General features: G+C 44.6%; 2 protein-coding genes and 1 non-coding gene across 5 annotated transcripts in view; 1 reads left to right on the forward strand and 2 right to left on the reverse strand.

Annotated features, from left to right (window-relative positions):
• The first annotated feature begins 13 nt into the window (after positions 1–13).
• Positions 14–85, forward strand: TRNAM-CAU. The gene has a single exon. It is a non-coding gene; the product is annotated as a tRNA-Met (tRNA).
• An 851-nt stretch (positions 86–936) lies between these two features.
• On the reverse strand, positions 937–7,300 carry SNAPIN (SNAP associated protein). The gene is made up of 4 exons (XM_029581237.1): positions 7,127–7,300; positions 6,198–6,244; positions 5,403–5,521; positions 937–2,859 (listed from the first exon to the last, which is right to left on the reverse strand). The coding sequence occupies exons 1-4, from the start codon at positions 7,246–7,248 to the stop codon at positions 2,764–2,766; spliced, it is 384 nt and encodes a 127-aa protein (XP_029437097.1). The 5' UTR covers positions 7,249–7,300; the 3' UTR covers positions 937–2,763.
• Positions 7,301–20,056: 12,756 nt separating this feature from the next.
• The window catches only part of LOC115077904 (mothers against decapentaplegic homolog 4-like), a 33,439-nt gene continuing 29,848 nt past the window's right edge, over positions 20,057–23,647 (reverse strand). For all 3 annotated transcript variants that reach the window (XM_029580319.1, XM_029580318.1, XM_029580317.1), the window contains 2 exons: positions 20,993–21,131; positions 20,057–20,698 (listed from right to left, as the gene is read on the reverse strand). In XM_029580319.1, the coding sequence (XP_029436179.1) occupies positions 20,487–20,698; positions 20,993–21,131 (351 nt within the window). In that variant the 3' untranslated portion in view covers positions 20,057–20,486. The remainder of the gene's footprint in view (positions 20,699–20,992; positions 21,132–23,647) is intronic.

Genomic DNA, 23,647 nt, shown 5'->3' on the forward strand with positions numbered 1-23,647 from the left:
GACTATTGAACAGAGCAGAGTGGCGCAGCGGAAGCGTGCTGGGCCCATAACCCAGAGGTCGATGGATCGAAACCATCCTCTGCTAAGTTTTTTTTTTTCGCTTTAACAAATATCAAAACATTTATCTAGGAATAAATAAAACCATATATAAAAAAATTTTAAGATTTAGAATTTGTTAAAATGTACTTTTTAGACCCTGAACATCAGTTTTATATTTGCTATATTTGTACATTTACATATGATGTAACAACTGATTTAGATTGAGCTAGGCTTGGTATCACAGCAAAAATTGTCCCTTAATCTTGCTTAAACAATATATTTAATTAATAATGTCTTAAATTCCACTAACATAGACCAGCTATCGTAAGATGATTAAAATGTTTGTCATAGGCCCCAAAGAGCACAATGGTTTGTTTTTTTTACACATGCCCCAACCATGGGTGCCTCAAAAACATACCTTGGATTTTACTTCCTATATCCAGACAATACTATGTTTTCACTGGTTCCTGGCGCTGCATTAATATAGCAACCCATTCAAATGCACCAAGGTGGCAGGAACTCAAACTGTGCAATGTTGTTTTTTTTAAGTTCCTTTAATCACAATGTAGTTATTTACTAAGCAATTGGATCAATTCTAGTCAGTCTGTCCCCTTGAAATTAATCAGAAAGATTTAGACTATACTAATCTTACTGTAACTAGCCTCAGGGGCTATGCCTAAACTCCATGCGAAACTGAAAAATCTCCTACCTTTCAACTTAAGCTCTGAGCAACTCTTACCTATCCTTGCACACCCCTCGCTAGGGGCCTGCCACTCCTAGCACTGCCTGCTAGGCCTGGCAGCCACAGACATCATTGACTCCTGGCTGAAAGACTCAACCAGCAAGGATACAGCAGCACAAATGAAAAAAACAAAAACAAAAAAAACAGACTGCCAATTATATGTTTATTACATGAAACTTTATTGACCATGTTCAATTTCACACTCAATTTCAGTAAAATACCAAGAGTCAGTGACCGACTAGGATTCAAAGTACACAGGCTACAGCAAGGGGAAGTACAGCACAAGCTGTAAGGAGACTAGGTCTGCTAGATGGGAAGGGGTAAGGGCCTCTCGTGCAAACAAACAAATGACAAACCCCTCCACACTCCAGGAACAGGCATATCCCTCCCTCCCCAGCTTTCTTGGTTACTACTACTACTACTACTACTACAATAGTCCTGGGAGGATACATGAGCAGGCAGGGGAAGAAGACAGCTGCCAGTTCTTCAGAGCTGCCATGTGTCAGAACTGGGATCACACCAATATTATATCTCCCAGAAGGGAAAGCCACCTTCCCCAAATTCCCTGGACAAAACTATCAGCACATATATGAAGCAGGAGAGAGGACAGTGGTGGAGTTGAAGCAGGGTTAATCCTTGTGCGATCTCTGGCCTAAAAGCAGAGAAATGACAGCTTTTTTAATTATCAACATATATGCAATTTTATGTAGAGACATCCCAAGGTGAGCATAGGACACCATCCCTGCACAAGTAATCATTTCCTGGGCTGTACAATCTATTCCTGTGGTTTCTAACAGTAAAAAGGCCCAATACTGCAGACACTTACAGCTTACTATATACATTTTTGTACCTTGGACTCATCTTAGATTGCTAGCTAGCGAGACTTGATTTGAGATAATTTATAGATTGGCTTTCGATACGCACTGCACATAAATCTTGTTTGTTTCTGAGCACATATTGTAGGCTTATGGGCCCCTGTATTCTGGTATAGTACCCAACATGGGCCCTGTATTCTGGTATAGTACCTATCACATTCCATCATAACATATGATCCAATCCTGTTCTCCCTTGTATAAGCACTGGTCTTCCTGAAGCTTTATAAGGAGGATAGAGGTGAGGATGGAAAAACACACTAGACTGTGGCATCAGAGATGTTATATCTGTTACTCCACCAGCTCTGCTCTGTCCAGCTCTACATCTCGAATAAGCAACTTTTAGACAGGTTTGAAGGCCTATATTGTGTTATGCAGTTTTAATTAAAGATGATTTTTCCTCCTAAAATGCTCTAACTTATTTTCAGACTGCAAGTATGGCTCTGTACAGGAGGGACATTTGTGTATCAGCAACAGAAAGTGAACCTAAAAGAGAAATATGTAGATGGAAGTAGGGAAGTTATAAGCATATGGGATGGGGGGGGGGGGAAATCTTGCATGCTCACCTACCCAGGAAACTGCCCTGGAGAAGGAAGTCACACTCCATAGTGGGCAATAGAGATATATCTTTACAGAGAGGACAGGAATGCCAGGCCATTTAGACTTGTTCTGCCATCCCTTCTTTAAATTGGACAGCAGCACCCTCAAAGCTGCAATCTCACATACTGCTCTATCCCAAGGTTAGGGCACCAGATCACCCATCAGTGCAGTCTCACACAGCTCCATCCCAGCCTAAAACACAGACGTTTGGCAGCCAGAACCATATTTAAGGAAAAAATGAATAGGCGGTAGTTGGTCTCTGAAATTATCATTATAAGATTCCATCAGGTCACCCATGTGCTCTGCACTGCAGAGAGGGAGTTTCCGTTGGGACCGAGGAGATAATTTCTAACAATGCAGGATGGGAGCCAGTGGCACAAGATGAGTTGGTCATGTAACATGGAGCACCGCAGACAGGACCCTGGAATCACAATCATGTGACAGCAACAGATATCTGGTAAGGTAAAGCTTGCAGCAGGCTCCTGGGACTCAGCCCACGGTGGGCCAGCTTCAGTTAGTGGGTGGGCACCCTCCTGTCGACTCCAACAGGGCCTTGCGCCGTGCCGTCTCCTTAGCCACGCTGTGGTTTAGCCTCCTTAGGCGCTCCTGTAATAAAACAGAAGGTGCACGCTCAAAGAAGTGAAGGTAAAGCTAGAGCTCAGGTGGAGGTTGTGATATTGCAACTGAAAAAAACTGGACAAATGAGACTGTCTCCTTCCACCAGAGAATGGTATTTTTATCTGCACCTTTCAGGCCAATGTGCCTGCTAACAGCTCCCTCGGGCAGTTACTTCACCCAGACCCAGTCCTGGAAAGGCAGTATCCAAGCACATCTTCTGATTCTACAGAGACACCAAACCAAGGCAGCCGGCCCCAGCTTTACTCCAAAATATATTATAGATCAGAACAACATGGGAATCCCCCACAGCAGGTAAATTCCTACAGAGGTGTGAGGGGGGAGAACTAAAGAGCACATTTCTCCTGCCATAACTTGCCGAGTAGCTGAAAGAACTTCCAAGCACACCTTGCTCTGTTGCTTGTTGCCTGTGCATATTACATCCTACGAGCTCCAAAAGAAGTGCTCTTTGGCTCAATGCAAGTATTAAGATAAATTTTAGAGTCTGAGATCATACCCAGCATATCCTGGCCTAAGAGTGAGGTTCATTCCTGCAAAACCAACCTATCTGGAAGCAGTAGCACAGGCGAGACCTTACACCAAACAGAATACAACTCTACAAACAGGAAAAAGAGGAGACTCGAGAGGCCAGGACCTGGATAGGACGAGGCACACAGAAGAGCTAAGAGCACAGAACATGAAATCATATGACAGGAATGTCTTTGGACTTTAAGATCACATTGTAGGACGCTTTGCCTGGCAAGAGTATGCAGGGAATGTCTTAGGACAATTTAGAAAGCTTAAAGGCAGAGTGTGCGTTACAGCAGATGGCCAGAAGCCATATGCACATCAGACTACATTCAGACTAGGTGAAAGAACACTACTGCCCTGGCCATCATATTCAGAGGGATCGTAGCAGGCAGAAGCTTCACTATCTGCTCAGAACCTTCTGAGGTCACACACACACACAAACTGGAGAGAGAAAAGCAAGAGCAGCAGCAGCAGCAGCACTGAAACATTCACAAAAATGTTATGAAAGGGCAGGTGCTAGTGCCATCCATTTCAATCTGCCAGATGTTAATGGGGAAATTGTGGCTGTTAGCTAGAGGCAGGGAGAACTGTTCTGGAATGGGGTAACAGAAGCAATACTGGATCTGCTATGTTCAAACAGTGTGACTGATTTCGATGTCATGGTGGGGGGAGGGGATCATAGGATGGTGAAGTTCAGTACTAGAGCGCAGGCAGTGACGGTCCAGGACGACAAGAAAACTACAATGGGGGAACTACCTCAAGCAATCATTAAACGGGAAGGGATTAAGGTAGGGGAGGCAGAAGAGCAGCAGAGATTTCGTAAGTTCAACCAACTTTTTTTTTTTTTTTAAATTAAGAAAGTAAATAAAGGTTTTTTGGTTTTGTTTTGTTTTTTAACTTTAATCAGTCTCACTGAAGTTCCCTGCTCCTAACAATGAAGAGAGCTGTCCAGCTCAACTCAGCAAAATTAAGAAAAAGAGAGGGAAAAGACAAATGGAGAGCAGCTAAGTGAGCCAAATGAAAAGTCACCTAATTGACCTCGTGACGGGGAGGGATCTGGACCACCAGGTGTGCACCCCAAGGCTAACCCTGGATTGGGTGTACAAAAGGATCGCCAACCCCCATCCTGTCCGCCTGTACCAATCAGTGTAGGGATTCCTCACTAGGAACCCCAAACCTACAGAGGAAGGCATAAAGAATAAAAAGTTAAAAAAAAAAAATACTGGGCAGACTAAAGAAACTGCAGGTTTATGTACCAGCCACCAACTGCTGGAGACAGAGAAATACAGAGGAACTGCAGGTTGCACCAGGGTATATGAAGCAGTGTCAGCTTTATTTTCTCTGTCTCCATCTGCTGGCAGGGATGAATAAACCCAGGAGTCTGGGCTGATCCGGGTACGTACAAGGAAAGGGAAGATATGCACAGGAGACAGGCTTCTGGGATGAAGGGTCATGGGAGAAGAGTGAATGTGAATAAACTCAAGAGTAATTTAAGGAATTATTTGCTTGCAGGGAGTGTTGGGCACATGGAATAGCCTCCCTGTAGATACAGTCAAAAAGAGGACAGAATCAGAATTCAAGAAAGCCTGAGGCGAGTACAGGGGATCTCTGTGGGAGAAGAGCACGAGATGTGAATGGACAGACTGGATGGGCCGTATGGTCTTTATAAACTAACATCTTCTATGCAAGATAGGAGGGAGCCATGCTCCTTCCATTCCTATAGTATGGCTGACAAGGTAACATCTAATCTAAGAATTCAATCTTCTAAGGCAACTTTCAAATCCTAACCACTTCTTTACAATAAATACACTTTTCATAGACTCATTTGTCAAGTATGTTTATCCTAACTAGACTGTAAACTCCATAACGCAGGGTTTGTCTGTCTATCATATGTGTCTGTACGATACTGCTTACGTGCAATACCACATTAAAATGATAAATATCAGTACTAGAAGGCTCTGTGCTGGTTCTGAAGCTTGAAACACCTCCTACCCTACCCTCACCTGTGCATTCTGTAAAATGTTATTCACAAGGACGACCCTCCGCCTTGCATTCAGCAACTTCTTCACATAGGGATCCAGGTCGATTGCCACCTTCTGATCCTCATTTATGCGGCACAGCTCTGGTTGGAGAGGAAACATAATTTAGTGCCAGAGAAAGGATGGTTTAGAGCCCAAGTTCCAATCAGGAACAAACGATTATAATTTTAGATGCCTGGCAAAGATGGGAATGGGCTCCTGAATCTCCAGTTGTATAACCAGCACAGGAACTGGGTTGCCAGGTGCACCTGCTGCATAAGCAGCACAAAGTATGGGCACATATTTATTTTCAACATCTTTATTAAACAATAACAGATTATAAAACAAGTTCAATAGATTACAATACAATTGCCAAATTTCAATAGTCATAAAAACGTTAATCTTTTTTTATCTTTTATAGTCCTATCCTTCATTATCCCCATCCCTCCCTGCAATCACAGCTTACAAGGCCTGGATATATGTACTTTTGATCAGAAAGTCATAGAGGGTATTCCTTATGCATCCATCACTAAAATACCTTTTTTTAACCCTTCTTCATCCCACCTCCCACTCCCCATAAATGGCTTACACATCAATTAATGTTTAATGTTTATATATCACCTTTCCAATTCAAGGAATTAATCAAAACGGTTTACAGAAAACACACACAAATTTTCATAATTGTATTAAATTGAATTAAATAGCATAGCTCAACTTATTTATTTTTGCCACAGTCCTAAAAATATTAGCGGGGAAAGATCTTACACAGGAACAACTTACCTGCTGCTAAGTTATCTATGTGCTCTCGCAGGTCTACTTGGCTTTCTCTTTAAAAAAAAAAAAAAAAAAAAAGAAGGAAGAAATAAGAACATAAGAAATTGCCATGCTGGGTCAGATTAAGGGTCCATCAAGCCCAGGATCCTGTTTACAACAGTGACCAATCCAGGCTACAAGTACCTGCAAGGACCCAAACATTAAGTAAATCTCATGCTACTGATGCCAGTAATAGCAGAGGCCATTCCCTAAGTCAACTTGATTAATAGCAGCTAATGGACTTCTCCTCCAAGAACTTAGCCAAACCTTTTTTTAAACCCAGCTACACTAACTGCACTAACCACATCCTCTGCAACAAATTCCAGAGTTTAATTGTGCCTTGAGTGAAAAATAATTTTCTCTGATTGCTAACTTCAGGGAATACCCCCTAGTCCTTCTATTATTTGAAAGTGTAAATAACCGATTCACATCTACTCATTCAATACCTCTCATGATTTTAAAGATCTCTATCATATCCCCGTTTACACCGCACATCTACAAAGGGCAATGTCTCAGGGAAGATGAAGGAGTGCACAAGCTACAGCAAGTGGCCAGGGCTCCTCAAGCTGTAGGGAATCCCCGTCCCTCTGAGCAGGAAGACGTCACTTTCTCAGACCCCGGATGAAAAATATGTCTCTTGTACAGTGCTGCTAGCGCAGGGCTTTCGCTCCTACCCAAACGGGCGGAGTGAGAGGCATCGGGCTGACCGACGCCCGGCCTTACCCCGGTACATGCATGTCCCTTCGTTGCTCGGGAATTAGGCCTGATCACTCCGCGCCCCCGGAGAATGCAAGCCTACAAGCCCCAGAATGCACCGAGGGCAGCCTAGCAGCCGCGGGGAGAGAGCGTTTGCGCTCACTGCACCGGACAGCCCGGCCTTCCCTCACCCCCACTACCTGACGGCGTGCACATGCGAGTCCAGCTGCTGCACGGCCGGCCGGAGCAGCTCCAGCAGCCCTTCGGAGAACACGTCCCGCCCCGCTGGGGTCCCAGCCGCCGAGCTCTGCGCCACTGCCATCACCGTCCGCCCTCTGCTTCCCACTCCTGCGCAGAACGCGTGACGTCACAGCGCCGGGAAACGCAATTCAACGAATGGAGGACGCAGCCTGACGTGACACACATGTAGCATTGGGACATGTAGTTCAACGTGCTGAAGGCGTCATGCGTCAAACGCACAGCTCACAGGGTCCCGAAATGTAGTTCAAGGAATGGATAACGTCATGCATTACACGCACAGCCGGGAAATGTAATTCAACGAATGGAGGATACAGCCTGGAGTGACAAACACGTAGCATCAGTGCTGGGAAATGTAGTTCAACGAATGAAAGACGTCACACGCAAAGCCCACGAAATGTAGTTCAACGTGCTAAGAACACACGGGAGAGCAGGCGAACGCCGTTTGCGCGCGATTCAGTATTTAAATTAGGCCCGGCGGTAAAAACGGGCAAAAGGAGCGGCGGCTGTTAGCAAGTTTGACAGCCAACGCTCAATTTTGTGCGTTGTCGGTTCTCGAGCCCGCTGACAGCCACGGGCTCGGAAACCAGAAGCCGGCAAAATTGAGCGTCCGTTTTTCGACCCCACATCAGCGGACTGAATTCAAATTTTTTTTTAACTTTTTTTTACTCTTCGGGACCTCCGACTTAATATCGCCATGATATTAAGTCGGAGGGTGCACAGAAAAGCAGTAAAAACTGCTTTTCTGTGCACTTTCCCGGTGCCGGAAGAAATTAGCGCCAATTTCTGAAAGTAAAATGTGCGACTTGACTGCACATTTTACTTTCTGTATCCCGCGTGCATACCTAATAGGGCCCTCAACATGCATTTGCATGTTGAGGGCGCGCATACCTAATAGGGCCATACCTAATAGGGCATGTTGAGGGCGCTATTAGGTGCCGCAGGTTGGATGCGCGTTTTCCTCCCCTTACTGAATAAGGGGTAAGGGAAAACGCGCGTCCAAGAGCAGGCTAACTGTACTGTATAGGCCTGATAGTTATCCTGGTTTGTGCCTGCAGTGCTAAGCATGCACAAAGCTCCTGTCCAAATAATTATAGCTTACTGAAAATGTGTTGGAATTTGTTGTTGTTCAATAAAAATGTTGAAAGAGAAATCAATCTGCCAACATCCACGGATGAGGGGAGAGTAAATGTAGCGTATACGGATTGGAGGGTGAATGTAAACTGCACCCTCATACTAAAGGTCCATTGACTCTGGGATCCTATCTCTGCCGCCAGTCACAGTTATATGTACTGAACAGGATCCCAAGTAATAGATCCCTCCTTCTTGCTCTTTATCAGGGCTAAGCAGTGACCTTCCAAATTCTATATGGCTAATAATGGTTTATGGATTTTTCCTCCATGGAAACTTTTATTTATTTAGGCGTTTTACATTCTGTCATTTTAAAAGATCACAACTGTTTACAGTATTAGCATTCGTATTCATGGTCAACGAACATACGCTTTGTGTTTGAGTTCACCCTTCTAATTCAGTAACGTATACAAATTTTAGTTCATAGTTAAGCATTTTCAAGGATACCATAGTAGTTCCTATCTAATTTAGTTCCTATTAATTCATTCTAGGTCTAGGAACTTGTTTAAAATCTTTTTAAACTCAGCTATTCCGCTTCCACCACATCCTCTGACAAATTCTATAGTTTAATTGGGCAGAGTGAAAAAAAATTACTTTCTCCAATTTGTTTTACATCTGCTGCCTATTAGCTTCAAGGAATGTCAACTAGTCCTATTACTATTGGTAAGGGAAGGAAAAAGTACGTTTATTACCTACCAATTTTCTTTCCTTGGATCTTATTAGACCAGCCTGGGTTTAGCACCCCTACCAGCAGACAGAGAGAGGATCGTGATGCACTGACATCATCCTTCATAGGGTATAGTGAAGCCTACAGCATTTCAGTATAACTGTATCAAAGCAATGATCACATTTAACTCACCCACCCTGGACCCTTTGACTGCACAGCTCAGATGCAACGTCAAACCCCCAAAGAAGGGAGCCAGCATCACTGACTTTCAATTCCCATCCTAAGACTAGGGCCAGGTTAGAAAAAAAGGCCAACATTATCCGCTCTGCTCATCCCTACTCAAGCAGTCAGCACAGTAAGGCGAAACTTCCTGGGAGCAATTTATCTCCTAAGAATCTACACTGCAGGATTCAACACCTCAGCTCTCTGCTGGAGACAGAGAAATGCCGAAGTGCTGTAGGCTTCATAGTGCCCTATAAGGAAGGGGTGATGTCAGAAAAATCAGAATCTTCTTTCTGCCGGCAGAGGGGCTAATCTCAGGTGTACTGGATTGATCTGAGAAGACGGAGGGTAAGAAGACGGAGGGTGAGAAGACGCATCCATGGGGTAAGATTCAGTCTTACCCCATGGATGCGTCCATTTCCGCAACGCAAAGGAACTATTGTTGTTGTCCGAATAACTGCATTATTTTATAACTTGCTTAATTCATACACACTATGTAAATTTGTACATAATTCTTATACTGTAAGCACCCTCTCCTGCTTTTGCCCTTCTCTCCAGTTAGAATGTTTAAACTATCTTTTCTCTAACAGCCTAGTTCCACATTCCCTGTTATAATGTAACTTTTGTTTTTGTTTGCTCTGTTAATTGGTTCCCCCTAGTTTTATGTAAACCGGTACGATAGGACCTGGTCTTGAGCATCGGTATATTAAAAGAATTTAAATAAATAAATAAATAAATAAATAAAGACGGTAAGGAAATAACTGTTCTTCCCTACTCAAGATTTTAAGACCTATATCATATCTCCTCTCAGCCCCCTCTTCTCCAAGCTGAGAGCCCTTTAGCTTTTCTTCATAAGGGCATCGTTCCACCCCCTTTATCATTTTGATTGCCCTTCTCTGTACCTCTTCTAATTGTCCCTGTTGTCTTTTTTGGAAAAGTGATCTCGTAATTTTTCTTTCCCTCTGAGAATAAACTAACAAAGGGGAAGAGAGCGAAAACTGCTAAAGACATAAAAACATCTCTTCAAATATATATCAAAACTGCTCTTTATTTGCTTTGGTAGTCATGGAAAATATATTGATAGTAAAACACAAAAAGTACATTTTTTTTTACATTAAAATATGGGGAGATGAACATGGCACAGCAAAGAAACTCATCCCTATCAGAGAATCCAAAGCACACAAAACATAAAACAAGCAAAACCCCACATTTTTGGAAACATTTCTAAACAGATAAAAATGGATAGAGATTTAATGGAGGGTGTTCACAGAGCTGCTATGAAAGGGCAGGTGCTGCTGCTGCTAGGGGATTTCAATCTTCCAGATGTTGGTTGGGACATCCCAGCTGCAGTGTTAGAAGCAGGGAGATCTTGGATTCTCTGCAAAGAGAAACTGTTCTGGCAACTGAAAACGGAGCCCACATGCGAGGGGGATGATACTGGACCTGGTGCTTAAGCCATGGGGACCGTATTTCTGATGTTGTAGCGGATGATCAACTGGGTGGTTGAGTATTAAGAGTGCAGGAGTTGAAAATTCATTCAAAGGCAAGGGTCTTCATTTGTTAAAATGAGGGCGTACATCATTGCCTCAGCTGAGAAAATCTAGGAGCGTAGAAGAGCAGCAGGCAAAATTGAAAGGAAATATTACAAGGGCAACTAATCTTTTTGTTAGGAAAGTAAATAAAGGGGAAAAGGAAAGAGATCGCTATGGTTTTCTAAAGAAGTAGCTGAAAAGGTTAGTGCTGTGTTTAAATCTCATCTAAAGACCCACCTTTTTGAAGCTGCTTATAAATCTTAGACCCGATTGTTTGCTTTTAGCCTCATTAACTTTCTTTAACCATTGTCTTGCTTTATGAAATACGCCAAACCTCTTCTCCTGTATGTTTGTCTTATTAGATTGTAAGCTCTACTGAGAAGGGAAACAGAGCTGCATATGTTATGTATAGCACTATAAAAGAAGTCCATTTCCTGCTATTAATTGAGTTGACTTAGAAAATAGCCACTGCTATTACTAGCAATAGTAACATGGCATAGACTTAGTTTTTGGGTTCTTGCCAGGTTCTTATGGCCTGGATTGGAAACAGGATGCTGGGCTTGATGGACCCTTGGTCTGACCCAGTATGGCATGTTCTTATGTTAAGTAGGATCGCAGAAAGAGGAAGATCGGCAACAATATCTGGAAAAGCTAAGAGAAACTGGGAAAACAGGACAGCGAAAGTGCAAATGAAAGAAAAAATAGTTTACATGGTAAATCACAGGACAAGATTTTTTTTTTCAGATGTTAGTGATAGGAGGAAGTGCACAAGTAGCATTGTGAGATTCAAAGGTGAAGGAGAGGTATATGTAGAGGCTGATATGAAAAAATCAGAATTGCTTAACAGATATTTCTGTTCAGTGTTCACTGAGGAGTAGGACCACATAAAACAAGCATACATAGGACTGAAAGTGAGGAAAACCTCAAGCAATTTTCAAAAGACTGTTTTTCAGTACATAAAGCACTGGGGTCAGACAGAATACACCCGAGGGGACCTTGGAGAAATCCTGGCAGCTCTGCTGGCTGACCCTTTTCAACGTTTCTTTTAGAGTCGGGAGTAGTTCCGGAGGACTAGAGACAGGCAGTTGTGGTTCTTCTTCACAAAAGTGGAAGTAAGGAGGGGATTGGGAAGTACAAGCTGCTTAGTCTGACCTCGATGGAGAGTACATTAATGGAATCGCTGCCAAAACAAAAGGATAGTGCAGTTTATGGAACCCAAAGGATATTTGAGGCAGCATGGTAAAGCCAATTCATTTCTTTGACTGGGTGACCGGAGAGTTGGATCAGAGGTGAACGTTAGATTTCAGCACAGCCTTTGCCTAGATTCTGCATAGGTGACCTATAAACAAACTGAGCACCCTTGGCACGGGCCCTAAAGGGACTGACTGGGTTAGAAACTGGTTGAGTGATAAAGAGTAATGGTAAACAAGAGTTTACTTCGAGGAAAAGGGGATTATTACTAGTGGTGTGGCATAGGGGTCAGTCCTCGGTCATGTTCTCGTCAACATTTTCATAAGCAATATTGTGGAAGGACTATCAGGAAAAGTTTATTTATTTATTTATTTCAAGTCTTTTATATACCGAAGTATAGCAGTCTGCCTTCACTCCGGTTTACATGAGAACAACTTAATACCATTTAATCACATTGGAACAACTTATTATAGTAAGAAAAATATTAGTGTCAGAGGTTTAAAAATTTACAACAAATTACATACTGGAAACGAACATTTTTTGTAACATACGAATTAACCATTTTTAAAGGGTGGAAGATCATAAGGTGAGTTCATCTTTGGGCAAGGGGTACGTGTAGTCTTTTGTGTATCGGTGTGACTGTTGTGAGGGATGGGACAAGGTGTGTTGATGACCGAGACTGAAAGGTGATTGAATGAAAGGTGAGAGAGGAGGTGGAGGAGAACATTCGAGGAGATTAGAGTATGTCGTGCACAGTAGTGGAATGAGTTAGGAAGTTGCGTGAAGCTTAACCATTGGTATCACTCACAAAAAGTTTGTCTTTTTGTGAGTGATACCAAAATCTGAAACAGGGTAAACAGCCAGGAAAGTGTGGAAAACATGAGGCGGGATTTAGCGAAGCTGGAGGAATGGTCTGCAGTCTGGGAGCTAAGATTTTAGTGCTAAAAAAATGCAATAAATAAAAAAAAAAATGCAGCTTCGCTTTGGGTGGCCAAACAGGTAGATAAAACAATGGCAAAAGCAAGGAAGATGCTTGGGTGCATCCGGAGAGGGATGGTAGAAACAGGAAGTGATACTGCCTCTGTACAAGTCTGATAAGACTTCATTTGGAATACTGTGTTCAATTCTAGAGACCACACCTTCAATAGGATGTAAACCAGAGAGAGTCAGTCCAGAGACTGGCTACTAAAATGGGCAGTGGTCTTCATTATGAAGCATATGGGGGCAGACAAAGATGTGCATCCTAGAGGAAAGGCGAAATAGGGGAGATGCAACAGAGTTAGTTAAAGACCACCAAGGATTCCATGTACAGGAGGTGAGCCTCTTTCATCAAAAAGGTGACTCTGAAATGAGGGGTCATGGGAGGAGAGTGAAAGGGGGCAGACAGGAGTAATCTAAGGAATTATTTTTTTTTAAAGAAAGTGTGGTGGATGCACAGAACAGACTCCCGGCGCAGGTGGTGGAGACAAAAGCACTATCTGAATTCAAGAAAGCAGGGGATCTCTGAAGAAGTGGTGTGAATGAGCAGACTAATTAAGCTATAAGGTAGTTTTCTGCTACCATGTTTCTATGTAAATAAGGTTTTTCCAAAACATCTCCAGTAAGCAGCAGTTCTGTTTGAAGTCTCCTTCTATGACACAATATAAATCACACTAGCAGGAATGCATGTTTTGTGTTAATAAGTTGATAAAATGAGACAAAAATGGTGCTCTTCAGGTCTAGGCATCGCACCTCAAACAGAACAAATCTTGGAAAATAATGCATGAGCAATAATCAAAATGGGTTTACTTCCGTAAAAAGCTTTCATTATTGCCCCCTTAGCAAAGATGATTTCTTGGTGGAGAGTCTGCAATTATTGTCTGGTTTCAGCTGCACTCCTCCTGTGCAAGTCCCACTGGTGTGCGAGTGCCACCCGTGCTAGTATGTGCTTCGCCTGACTTATTAAATCAGCCTCAACTCCCGACTATGCAAGCCACCTCGGGTACAATGCATCACTCGGATACAGCCCCAGGTCAGCCCCTTGGCATCTCGGCACACATATTTTTTTAAAAGAAATGTTTCTAACACTTCAGACAGGCTAAGCCTTATTCTAGTAGCAAGATTCCCACCAAACGTGAGTTGAGTAAGCTGAGGCGCAGGGAGATTAAGGGGATCTGACTAGAGCCACAGAGAATCAGTGGCAGAAGGAGATGAGGTGACCTACTCCAAGGTCACAGTCAGTGGCATAGTGGAATTAGAACGAAGGCACAAGCAAAGTGGCTTACCTGTGACAGGTGGCTTCTCCTTAAACAGCGGGACAGTCAGTCACACAAGTGAGGTGACGTCATTTGATAACACTGAGATGGAAAAAGCCATAAGGTCATGAAACTCGGGCTGCCCATCAATGAAGGGTTAAGCCTCCAAAACCCCTAGGGGCCGGAACCTGAAATAAAGCTATACAGCGATGGTCCGAGACTGTGCTGGGCAAAATGTCACAATGCTGGATCTTATCTAGCAAAGATGTGGCACAAGCAAAATAATCAATCCTGCTAGAAGACTGGGATGGTGCCGAGTGGCAGGTATAATCTCTGCCTGACAGACTCTGCGTTCTCCAAACATCCTGTAGGTGGCACTTACAGAAGACTCAATAAGTTTCTATTCCGGTTGCATGTACAAGACTTGCCTGAAAACCTGTCCTTAGAGACATCTAGCGGGAGTTCCAATACCCCCAGAAAATTAGCAGCAAATCATAGTATCTGACTAATTGCTGAGCTTGATTAAGATTAAAAAAAAAAACAAACCAGACTGACCTTCATTTGGCCCATAAATGTTGATCAACACAAAGCAAGTGGAAAAACTCACAGACCAAAATTAGCTATTGTCCCTCAGGATCTTGCATCTTCTCTCAAATTGAGATAGGTAGCGCCTCATGAATCAAAGTAATGACGCCATGACTTTTCCAGATATAAAAGGAGAAGTGCATCTGCCCAACCCACTTGGATTTAAGTTTCAAATGCTCAGAATCTATAAGATGAATGGTGGGTGGTGACCCCTGTGCGGTGGTGCAGTTCATGCAACCAAGAGGGAAAATCCGTATGGTCTACACCAATTGCTGGCGAAAGTGCCAGGGTGGAACTAGATGGAGCTTCACCTATACCGTCCGTCGTTCCCGCAGGTTGAGCCCTTAGTGCAGACGGCCAGCAGGACTTAGCAAGGTCCCAGAGGCAAGGCAAAAGTCTAGGTCCAGGTCCAAGTGAGGATCAGGGCAGGCGGCAAACAATGAAGTCCAGGGCATAAACCAAGTAAGGGGCTGGCAGCAGACAGAATCCAAAAGACGAACCAGGGCCAGGACAGGCAGCAAGCAAGCAGTAGCCAAAGTCAGGGGAGTCTGAAACCAAGCTGAGGTCAAACCAGGAAGGCAATCCGAAGAAGCAAGAAGAGAGGGAACAGGGGCAGGACACACAAAATGATGAGAGACAGGAGAAGAGGCAAATACTGGAAAACCAAGGATCTGGAACACAGGATCAGGAGAGGAAAGTGCAGAGGCAGGAGACAAGAACAAGCAACACACCTTGAGAAGCAGGAGACCTATGGCTGAGGCAAGGAACACTGGTCATAGCCAAGTTTAAATATCCAAGGTGGGTGACATCATCGGGTGGCGCCTACAGTGGTTTCCCTGCCAAGGCGCGCAGTTGGGCGTGTGACATCCATTGCTGGTTCCTCGTTGTACGCGAGTCCGTGTGCGTCTTGCCATATTGGAGGGCCAGGCCTTTCCTAAGTCGTGCGGCCCACGATTCCTGACAATGAGGTTCCCGGAGCAAAGCAATATGGGCTCCATGTTTCCTGAAAACCTGAAACACTTCTTTTGTTTGATAGGTGAAGCTATACCCTGGATATTAAGCAAAATGATCTTACTCTTTAAATCATCCATAATCTGACATGGGTACAAGGCCATATAACATTGTGTTACTGAACAGCATAGAGAACTGTGATCTGCTAACAAGCAGTTCATTCCGATACTTCGGACGCATATTGACCAAGCATGTACAATTGTAAACCTGCCTTCTTCCAGTTTTAGAAATTTTCAACCCAACATCAGATTGCATTTCTTATTACTATGCTCAGTCAGGACAACACCGTGGATCGCTAAAGGCTAGAGGATGGAAATGAAGAACATGGTGCATAGGGGTAACTTGCTGGTGTGGCGGTTACTACCCTTAACCAATAAGCCTTGATGCTATTGATTCAACTCAAACATTGCTCTCTGCTTCAATGGCAGGGGGACAGGGGGAATTTGATTCAGACAACAACCAACGAGGGTCCCAACATTTACGGTCTGGGAACTGCTAAGCAGGGGGATAACTTGCACAGAGCAGCAGTTACTGCCCTTAACAGAAGGCATGGGATTACTACCCTTAACCAATAAGCCTTGATGCTTTTGACCCAACTAAAACATTGCTCTCTGCTTTGACGGGTGGGGGGGGGGTGTGTGTTTGTGTGTGTGCGTAAGAGAAATTTGATTCACATGACAACCAACATGGGCCCTGATTTTTACGGTTTGGGGTATAGATACACAGACATAAGTGAAAATGTACAGAACTGATTCTAAGATCAAGTGCATAAGAAAAACACATCAGCACTGTCTGAATCTTCATGAAGGCTCATCACTTAGTAAAAAATGCTGCTAGTAGTAAATTATTTATGGGTTATCATAAGGTTTGGGGATAACTGCATGAAGCAGCAGTTGCTGCCCTTAAGAGAAACATGGGGATAAACTGCATGGCACAGCAGATACTTCCATAAGAAGCTTGCTGGGCAGACTGGATGGACCATTTGGTCCTTTTCTGCCGTCATTACTATGTTAACAACTTCAAAATAGAATAAAAGCCCAAGACTAAGAGCTACCACGGTTTCCTTAGCTCATCTTTGCTCTGCATCCACAGAAGGTATCTGCAAAGCTGCCACATGATCTTCTATCCACACCTTCACAGATCATTACCACCTAGAGAATACCTTGTGTCAAGACAGCAGTTATGGGCAAGCAGTGCTGAAAAGCCTGTTTAATTAAGCCCTTCAACTCTCCCTCCAATCACTAATATAGCACAGCTTACATGTTCTTTCTAGATAAAGAAAACATACTCATACGTAACCCTCAGCTTGAGAGTCCCCACTTGTGTGGTTGATTATTGTCCTGTCCACGGAGAAAGCAAAGTTGCTTACCTATGACAGGTCAAATCAGCCACACATTCTCACCCAGCTCCCTATAGGGTTGTCTCATACCGAAACCCCACTGAAGGGGTAACATGGACTGTTGCTAACATGTGTCCCAACCTTTTCATGAAAAAGCAGGCAAAAAAACCTGTTTTTGTTGTGAAAGGGTTATTATAATTATCTTGGTTAATTTGTTTGATTAGGGGAGAAACATCTCCTATCTTATCTAGGCAGGCTCCTAGGAAATCTGTTATATGAGTCAGCTACAAACTGGATTGTGGGAGATTGATGATGAACTGTAATGTTTGTGGTGTTCATTGTACAAATTGTGGAGGCATGAGCTTTACTGGCTGTCGAGCCAGTCATTCAAACACACTGTGTGTTTCTTAAATGAGCAGCAACCACTGGGAGGATGCAATACTGATCCATGTTCATTGGCTAAGGTGAACTGTAGAAATCTCCTGCGACTTGTGTGACTCAGGATAGGAGTAGAGACATCCTTGAGAACTAGAAGATTCAGCCAATTGTTGATCTCTAAACGAGGTAGGACAGTGGGCAACCAGTTCATTTTGAACTTTTTTTTTCTTAAGGTGCTAGCTGAGGTCTCAGAGATCTAAAATGGGGTGGAGACCACCTGTGTTCTTTGGAATGAGGAAATATTTGGAATAAAATCCTGTGTTCCTTTGTATTACCGGAACTGGTTCTGCTGCATTCGTTTCAATGAAAACCTGTCCGTTCTTGCTGAAGGAGATGTAGCTGCTCAATCATCATGCAGTGATTCTTTGGTAGTTTGTTCTTGAAATTCAAACAATATCCCCTTTGTATAATCTTCAACGCCCATCAGCCTGCGATTATTAGAAACCATAAGCAGCTGAAGTGTTGAAGGCTCTTTCAATCGTACTGGCTTATCCTTGTGTTGGACTGAAAAGGCAGAGTGAGCCTTTTGTTGAGACTGCTGGAGTGGCTTGGGCTCTCTCTAAGATGTGGCCTGGGCTGCTGCTGGTGAGATCGTTGAAAGGAACAGGCTTGCAATCATCTTTTTGGAATGTAGTACTGTGGTTCTGCACTGTTGAGGTTCACTTTTCCTGATTACAGATGGTTGTTCAGGTATAGCTGATAGTGTTGACAAGGTAAGGAAAGTGTAGCACTGACTTTTAAACTCCCACTGCTTCTTTTTCTCAAAAGAGATTATCCCCTGCGCACAGAACATCTGCAATTTTTTTCTAAACGTTTTCGTGAAGACCATCAACCACGCTAACCTTCTGGCTCCAACTGCAACCGCAGACATTGGCTGATTGTTGCTGTATTTTCTTGTCGGCACTGAGAAGTTGCTTTGCTTATTGGATGACACCGGTGACCCCGTGCCAAAGAGCAATAGTTGCCAATAACGCTTCCTTTTGTGGCAATGATTTTTTTGGCACCAGTAGACCTTGTACCTGGAGCCCAACTTCTCTCTTCCTCTTTTGAAGAGGGTGAATTGCGGCTGTGCAGAGACCTATTCATTTCATGGCTCACAGCTTGAGAGGACTCTGCCCTCGTTGATTTAAGTGCAGGTCCCTCAACTGAAGATGGCTCTCTCTTTTGTGAATCAGAGGGTTATGCAATTTTTTCAGTTTGTAGCCATTGGATTTAATGGCCCTTGGAGACATCTGAGCAAGGCAGCACAATTAGACACGTCCTAGGAAGGGCCTAAACATCTGATATATTTCTTTTAAGTTTGAACTCATCTGTGTTAAAGACATCAATTTTCTGTATAAGAGTTTATCATCTTGGTATAATTTTCAAAAATTGGAAAATAATTAAAAAAACAAAACAAAAACATCTGATATATAGTTGTGATGGTCATTTTGTAGGCACAGCCAAGGCACCTTTTGAAGCCAAATTCAATTCTGATGGAGAAAATTAAAAATATTAAATGTTTTGGGGTTTTTTTTTTGGTAGAGACTTGCAACTGAAAACATAAAAGAAAAATGCTAAAATACTTAGAAAATTAAAGAAAAGTCTACTTAGAAAAAAAACCACTGGCAGCTTAAAAAGAGAGTGAGGAGATTCGTGGGGCAGCAACGGCACGGTCACCCCCGCACATGATCACAAAGAGCTTCTTGGTCTTTTCTAAGCTCTGGGAAAGAGATTTTTCCACCTTGGTGCCACTGAATGATGTCGTGGCACTTGAGCAGCTCTTTAAAATGTCCTGCTGGTCCATGGAGAAAGCGACTTGCCAGGGCACAGGACAGGGAGAGGAAGTGACTCGTCGGAGCTGATTTGAGACCAGCACATTATTCCAATCTCCCTGTGCGTAACTGGCAGAATTAAAAGACAGCTCAAAAGAGCGACAGCAAAGAAATCATTAAAATACCAAAGGACTCAAGTGTCTGGGACCAGTGTGAATACTCATGGGCAGCAATTTTCATGGCTTTACCCCCTACCACCGTACCTCAGTACATAAATTACCCTGTTATTTCTAACTTGCGAGGGGACTGAATGTGTGATGCACACTGTCACGTGGTAATGAGAGTCTGATGTGCACGCTTGCTGCACACTCTGTCACACACAGCCGTGAGAGTCTGAGGCATATTCGCACGGCATGAAACACAGACATGCTGAGATCGATGCACACTCACGGAAGCCTGATACACGGTTGTTGCAATCACCATGGTGACAGTGCGATGCACACTCACTACACACCACTTCTGCAGTCGATATTCAGGGCACAGAGTTACAGAACCTTTCAGATCCCATTTCCCACTCCTACAATCAGTTCCACTGTTTTCTGCTGGTCAGGGTGATGTGATGTGATCTACTGGCATGGCAGGTGACCTCCCCACCCCCATGAGGAGGTGCAGAGGCTCCCAAGGGCTCACCCCAGGCCTGTAGTGCACAGGGGAGAACCTTTTTCGTGTTTTTACTGCGTTCCTGCAGACTTTGGCTCTTTGGATTGCTTCAAAGGTAGCTTTCTTTCCTTTCAAAGGTTTTTGGCTTTTTTTTTTTTTTTTCAGGGCCTTTCAAACTGCAACGACTCATCAGCAGAGAGAACCTGGGGTACAGATGCCAGTGTTTGTTGATTACGGAACCAGGATCCTGCTTCTGGTGTAGATCTTCCAGCCAGCGTCTGTGACCAGGCAGCCCTGATGACAAAAGCCTTCAGTAAGCAGCAGCAAGGTTTTCTGCTTCGATGTGGTCTCCCCAACCTCACTTCTTCTGCTGGAGTAGGGGAAGGAGAGCCCACCAGACCTGTCCGCTTGGCTATATCAGCCCAGCCCCCTCTTTTGTGGACCGACCCTCCCCCCCCCCCGCCTTCCGGATGGTCTGGCCTTTCTATGGGCAGCGCCCAGCCCTCCTGTCCTCTCACAGGTTATGTGCTGGGCTGGGCTAGTTCATGGGCCCCGGGTCAGCCATTGGCATAGCGTGCAACACTTCATCCAGCAGCTGCAGGGCGCGATGCAGGTGCACTTCGATCCAGCACGGCGTGTGCTTGATGCTTTGCCGGGGATAATCGGGGCCCCAACCCTTCACAAAACTCAGCCGCAGGATACAGAGACGCCTGAGATCATCCACACCGATGCCCGCAGCTGCAGAGAGTCCTGAGAGACAGAGAAAGCACCGCAGTCACGACCCAATGCTCACTCCACTGACACAAAGAGCTGGAGCAATGCCCCCCCCACCCAAATCACCTCTACAGGATGTGTACTTGTGGGAACAATGGTCCCCTCGGATGTGAACAGCGGGAGCTATGCCCCTCTCCCGCAGTATGTACTCACCGACAGCAGGAGTCGCGCCCTTCTCCCCAAAGTGCAGACTCACTGACAGCAGGAGCCATGTCCCTCTGCCCCCCTGACAGCAGCAGTCACGTCGTTCTTCCCCAGGTGTGTACTCACCCACGGCGGGAGCGATACCTCCTACGGATCCTGGCCCTGGAATGCTTCCTGCTACAGCCGCTGCCTGTGCTGCAGCCGCTGCCTGTGCAGTCACTGCCTGCTGCTGCATCTGGCGGTGACACTGACGCAGGTCAAACACCTGGAGAAAGAGGGAAGGGAAGGTGAAATTACTTCTTACCTGATAATTTCCTTTCCTTGACGTAAAGCAAGCCAGTCCACCACCAGGGGGCTGTGCACTCCAACCAGCAGGTGGAGACGGAGAACAAAGACTCGCTGACGTCACCCTCCTATGTCTCTGCTCAGGCACCAGCCAGCCAGTATTTCTCCAAAAGCAAACTGTGGACACTAACCACTAAACATTAACAATAATATCGCATCCTATAAACACTATTCAACTTAACCTTGTGGATTCTTTTCTTTTTTAACAATGAAAACACTGGACTCAGCTCCGCTAACAATAGTCCCTTAGGATAATCAGAGTATCTTAGAAGAAGAACAGAATTCACCCAATCTGTGGGACTCCAGCTGCATGAAAGATCCTGGAACCTCATTCTTTTCTGGACAAGGCTCTAGCAACACAGAAGAAAGTTGGCCACCTCAAGGCAGCCCAGAGCAGGAAGGTGGACTGGCTTGCCTTACTTCAAGGAAAGGAAATTATCAGGTAAGGAGTAATTTCACCTCCTTCTTCATCCAGGCAATCCAGTCCACACTAGTGGGATGTACCAAAGCTACTCCCCCCAGAAGGTGGGAGGCTGCCTGAGGCCCAAGCAGCACTGCCCTAGCAAGGGCCGAATCCTCCCGCGGCACCACATCCAGTCGGTAATACCTGGCAAACGTATGCAAAAAGACTCAGCGTCGCTGCTCTACAAATCTCTGCCGGAGATAGCAAACTCAGTTCTGCTTAGAAAACCGCCTGAGCCCAGGTCGAATGCACTCTGACTTGTCTCGGAAGAGGCTTCCAGGAATCCACATAGACTGCTGACACTACTTCCTTAATCCAATGAGCCACTGTGTACCTGAGAAGCCGCCTCCCTCCTATTCACTCCCTGGTGAAGAACAAAAAGCCTATCCGATTTCCAAAACTCGTTTGTAATTTCCAGATAATGCAATAAGTGCTGCTGCACGTCCAACGGCCACAATTTCCTGTGTTCCCGATCATCCATACCCTTATCCAAGGATGGTAACACAACAGACTGGTTCAAGTGAAACTCCAAAGCTACCTTTGGAAGAAAGGCAGGTACTGTCCAATTCTGCACCTTACCCAGAGTAGAATCACCAGAAGTATCTCTGCATGACAAGAATTGCAATTCCGAAATCCTTCTTGCAGACAAACAGCGACCAAAAACACCATCTTCAGAGTCAGTAACCATAAGAAAATACTCTGGAGAGGATGAAAGACTGGACTCGCCAGAAAGGAGAGAATCAGATTCAAATCCCACAAGGGTACTGGGGAACGTAAGGGAGGTCTAAGGTGTTTTACTCCCTTTAAGAACCTAGCTATGTCTGAGTGAAAAGAGAGCGGTTTCTCCTGCACATGGCCCCGATAACACGCTATAGCAGCCACCTGCATCTTGAGCGTATTAGACTAATCCCTTACTCAGACCTTCTTGTAAAATTTCTAAGATTAAGGGAAAAGGTGCCAAAGTGGGCAAAGAAGCGTGATGCTGACACCAATGCTCAAACACTCACCAAACGCGAATATATGCCAAGGAAGTGGAAAACTTGCACGCTCTCAAAAATGTTTCCACCACTGCCCCTGCGTAACCTTGATTTAAGAGCCTAGACCTCTCAAGGGTCAAACCATAAGACAAAACTAACTCGGATTGTCGTGAAAAATTGGTCCTTGCCATATCAACCCTCCCGAGAAAAGGGAGTTGCCAAGGGTCTCCCATAGAAGACAACGCAGATCCACGTACCAGGCCTGCATGGCCAATCCTGGCCACCAGAAGCACCATGACTGAATGTTGCGCTATCTTCTGCAACAAAGGACCGATCATGGGCCATGGCAGTAACTTTTCTTTTAGCCACGCCTGGACTAGGACATCCACTCTGAGAGCCTGAACATCCCTTGTCAGACTGTAAAATCTTTCCACTTTCACATTCTTGCTAGGCGCCATTAGATCCAGGAAGGGACACCCCCAGCAATCCATGATAAGACAAAACACTTCAGGAGCCAGTTCCCATTCTCTCGGATCCAACTTGTGATGACTGCGATAATTCGCCTGCACATTGCCTACTCCTGCTATATGGGAGGCTGACAGTGCCTGTAAATTAAGTTCTGCCCACGGCAGAAGGACATCCATTTCTAGAGAGACTTATCCATGTAGAGTCCCTCCTTGGTGATTTATGTTCGCCACCGCAGTCACATTGTCTGACTGAATTTTCAGCGCCTTTCCTTCTAACCATTCTGTGAACTGAAGGAAGGCTAGTCGAATCGCCCTTGCCTTCAGTCAACTGATGAACCAAGTCGCCTTTTGAGAGTCCACTGCCCTTGCACCACCAACTTCTTACAGTGTGCTCCCCAGTCCTGGAGAATCGCATTCAGTTGGGAATCTCCAAATCCATACCTTTTTCTAGATGCTCTCTTCTCAACCACCACAGAAGCTTCAACCTCACCTCCGGCAGCAAAGTCAGCGTCGCATCATACTCCTGAGA

The sequence above is a fragment of the Rhinatrema bivittatum genome, chromosome 16 (genome assembly GCF_901001135.1).
Source record: "Rhinatrema bivittatum chromosome 16, aRhiBiv1.1, whole genome shotgun sequence".
NCBI classification, from domain to species: domain Eukaryota; kingdom Metazoa; phylum Chordata; class Amphibia; order Gymnophiona; family Rhinatrematidae; genus Rhinatrema; species Rhinatrema bivittatum.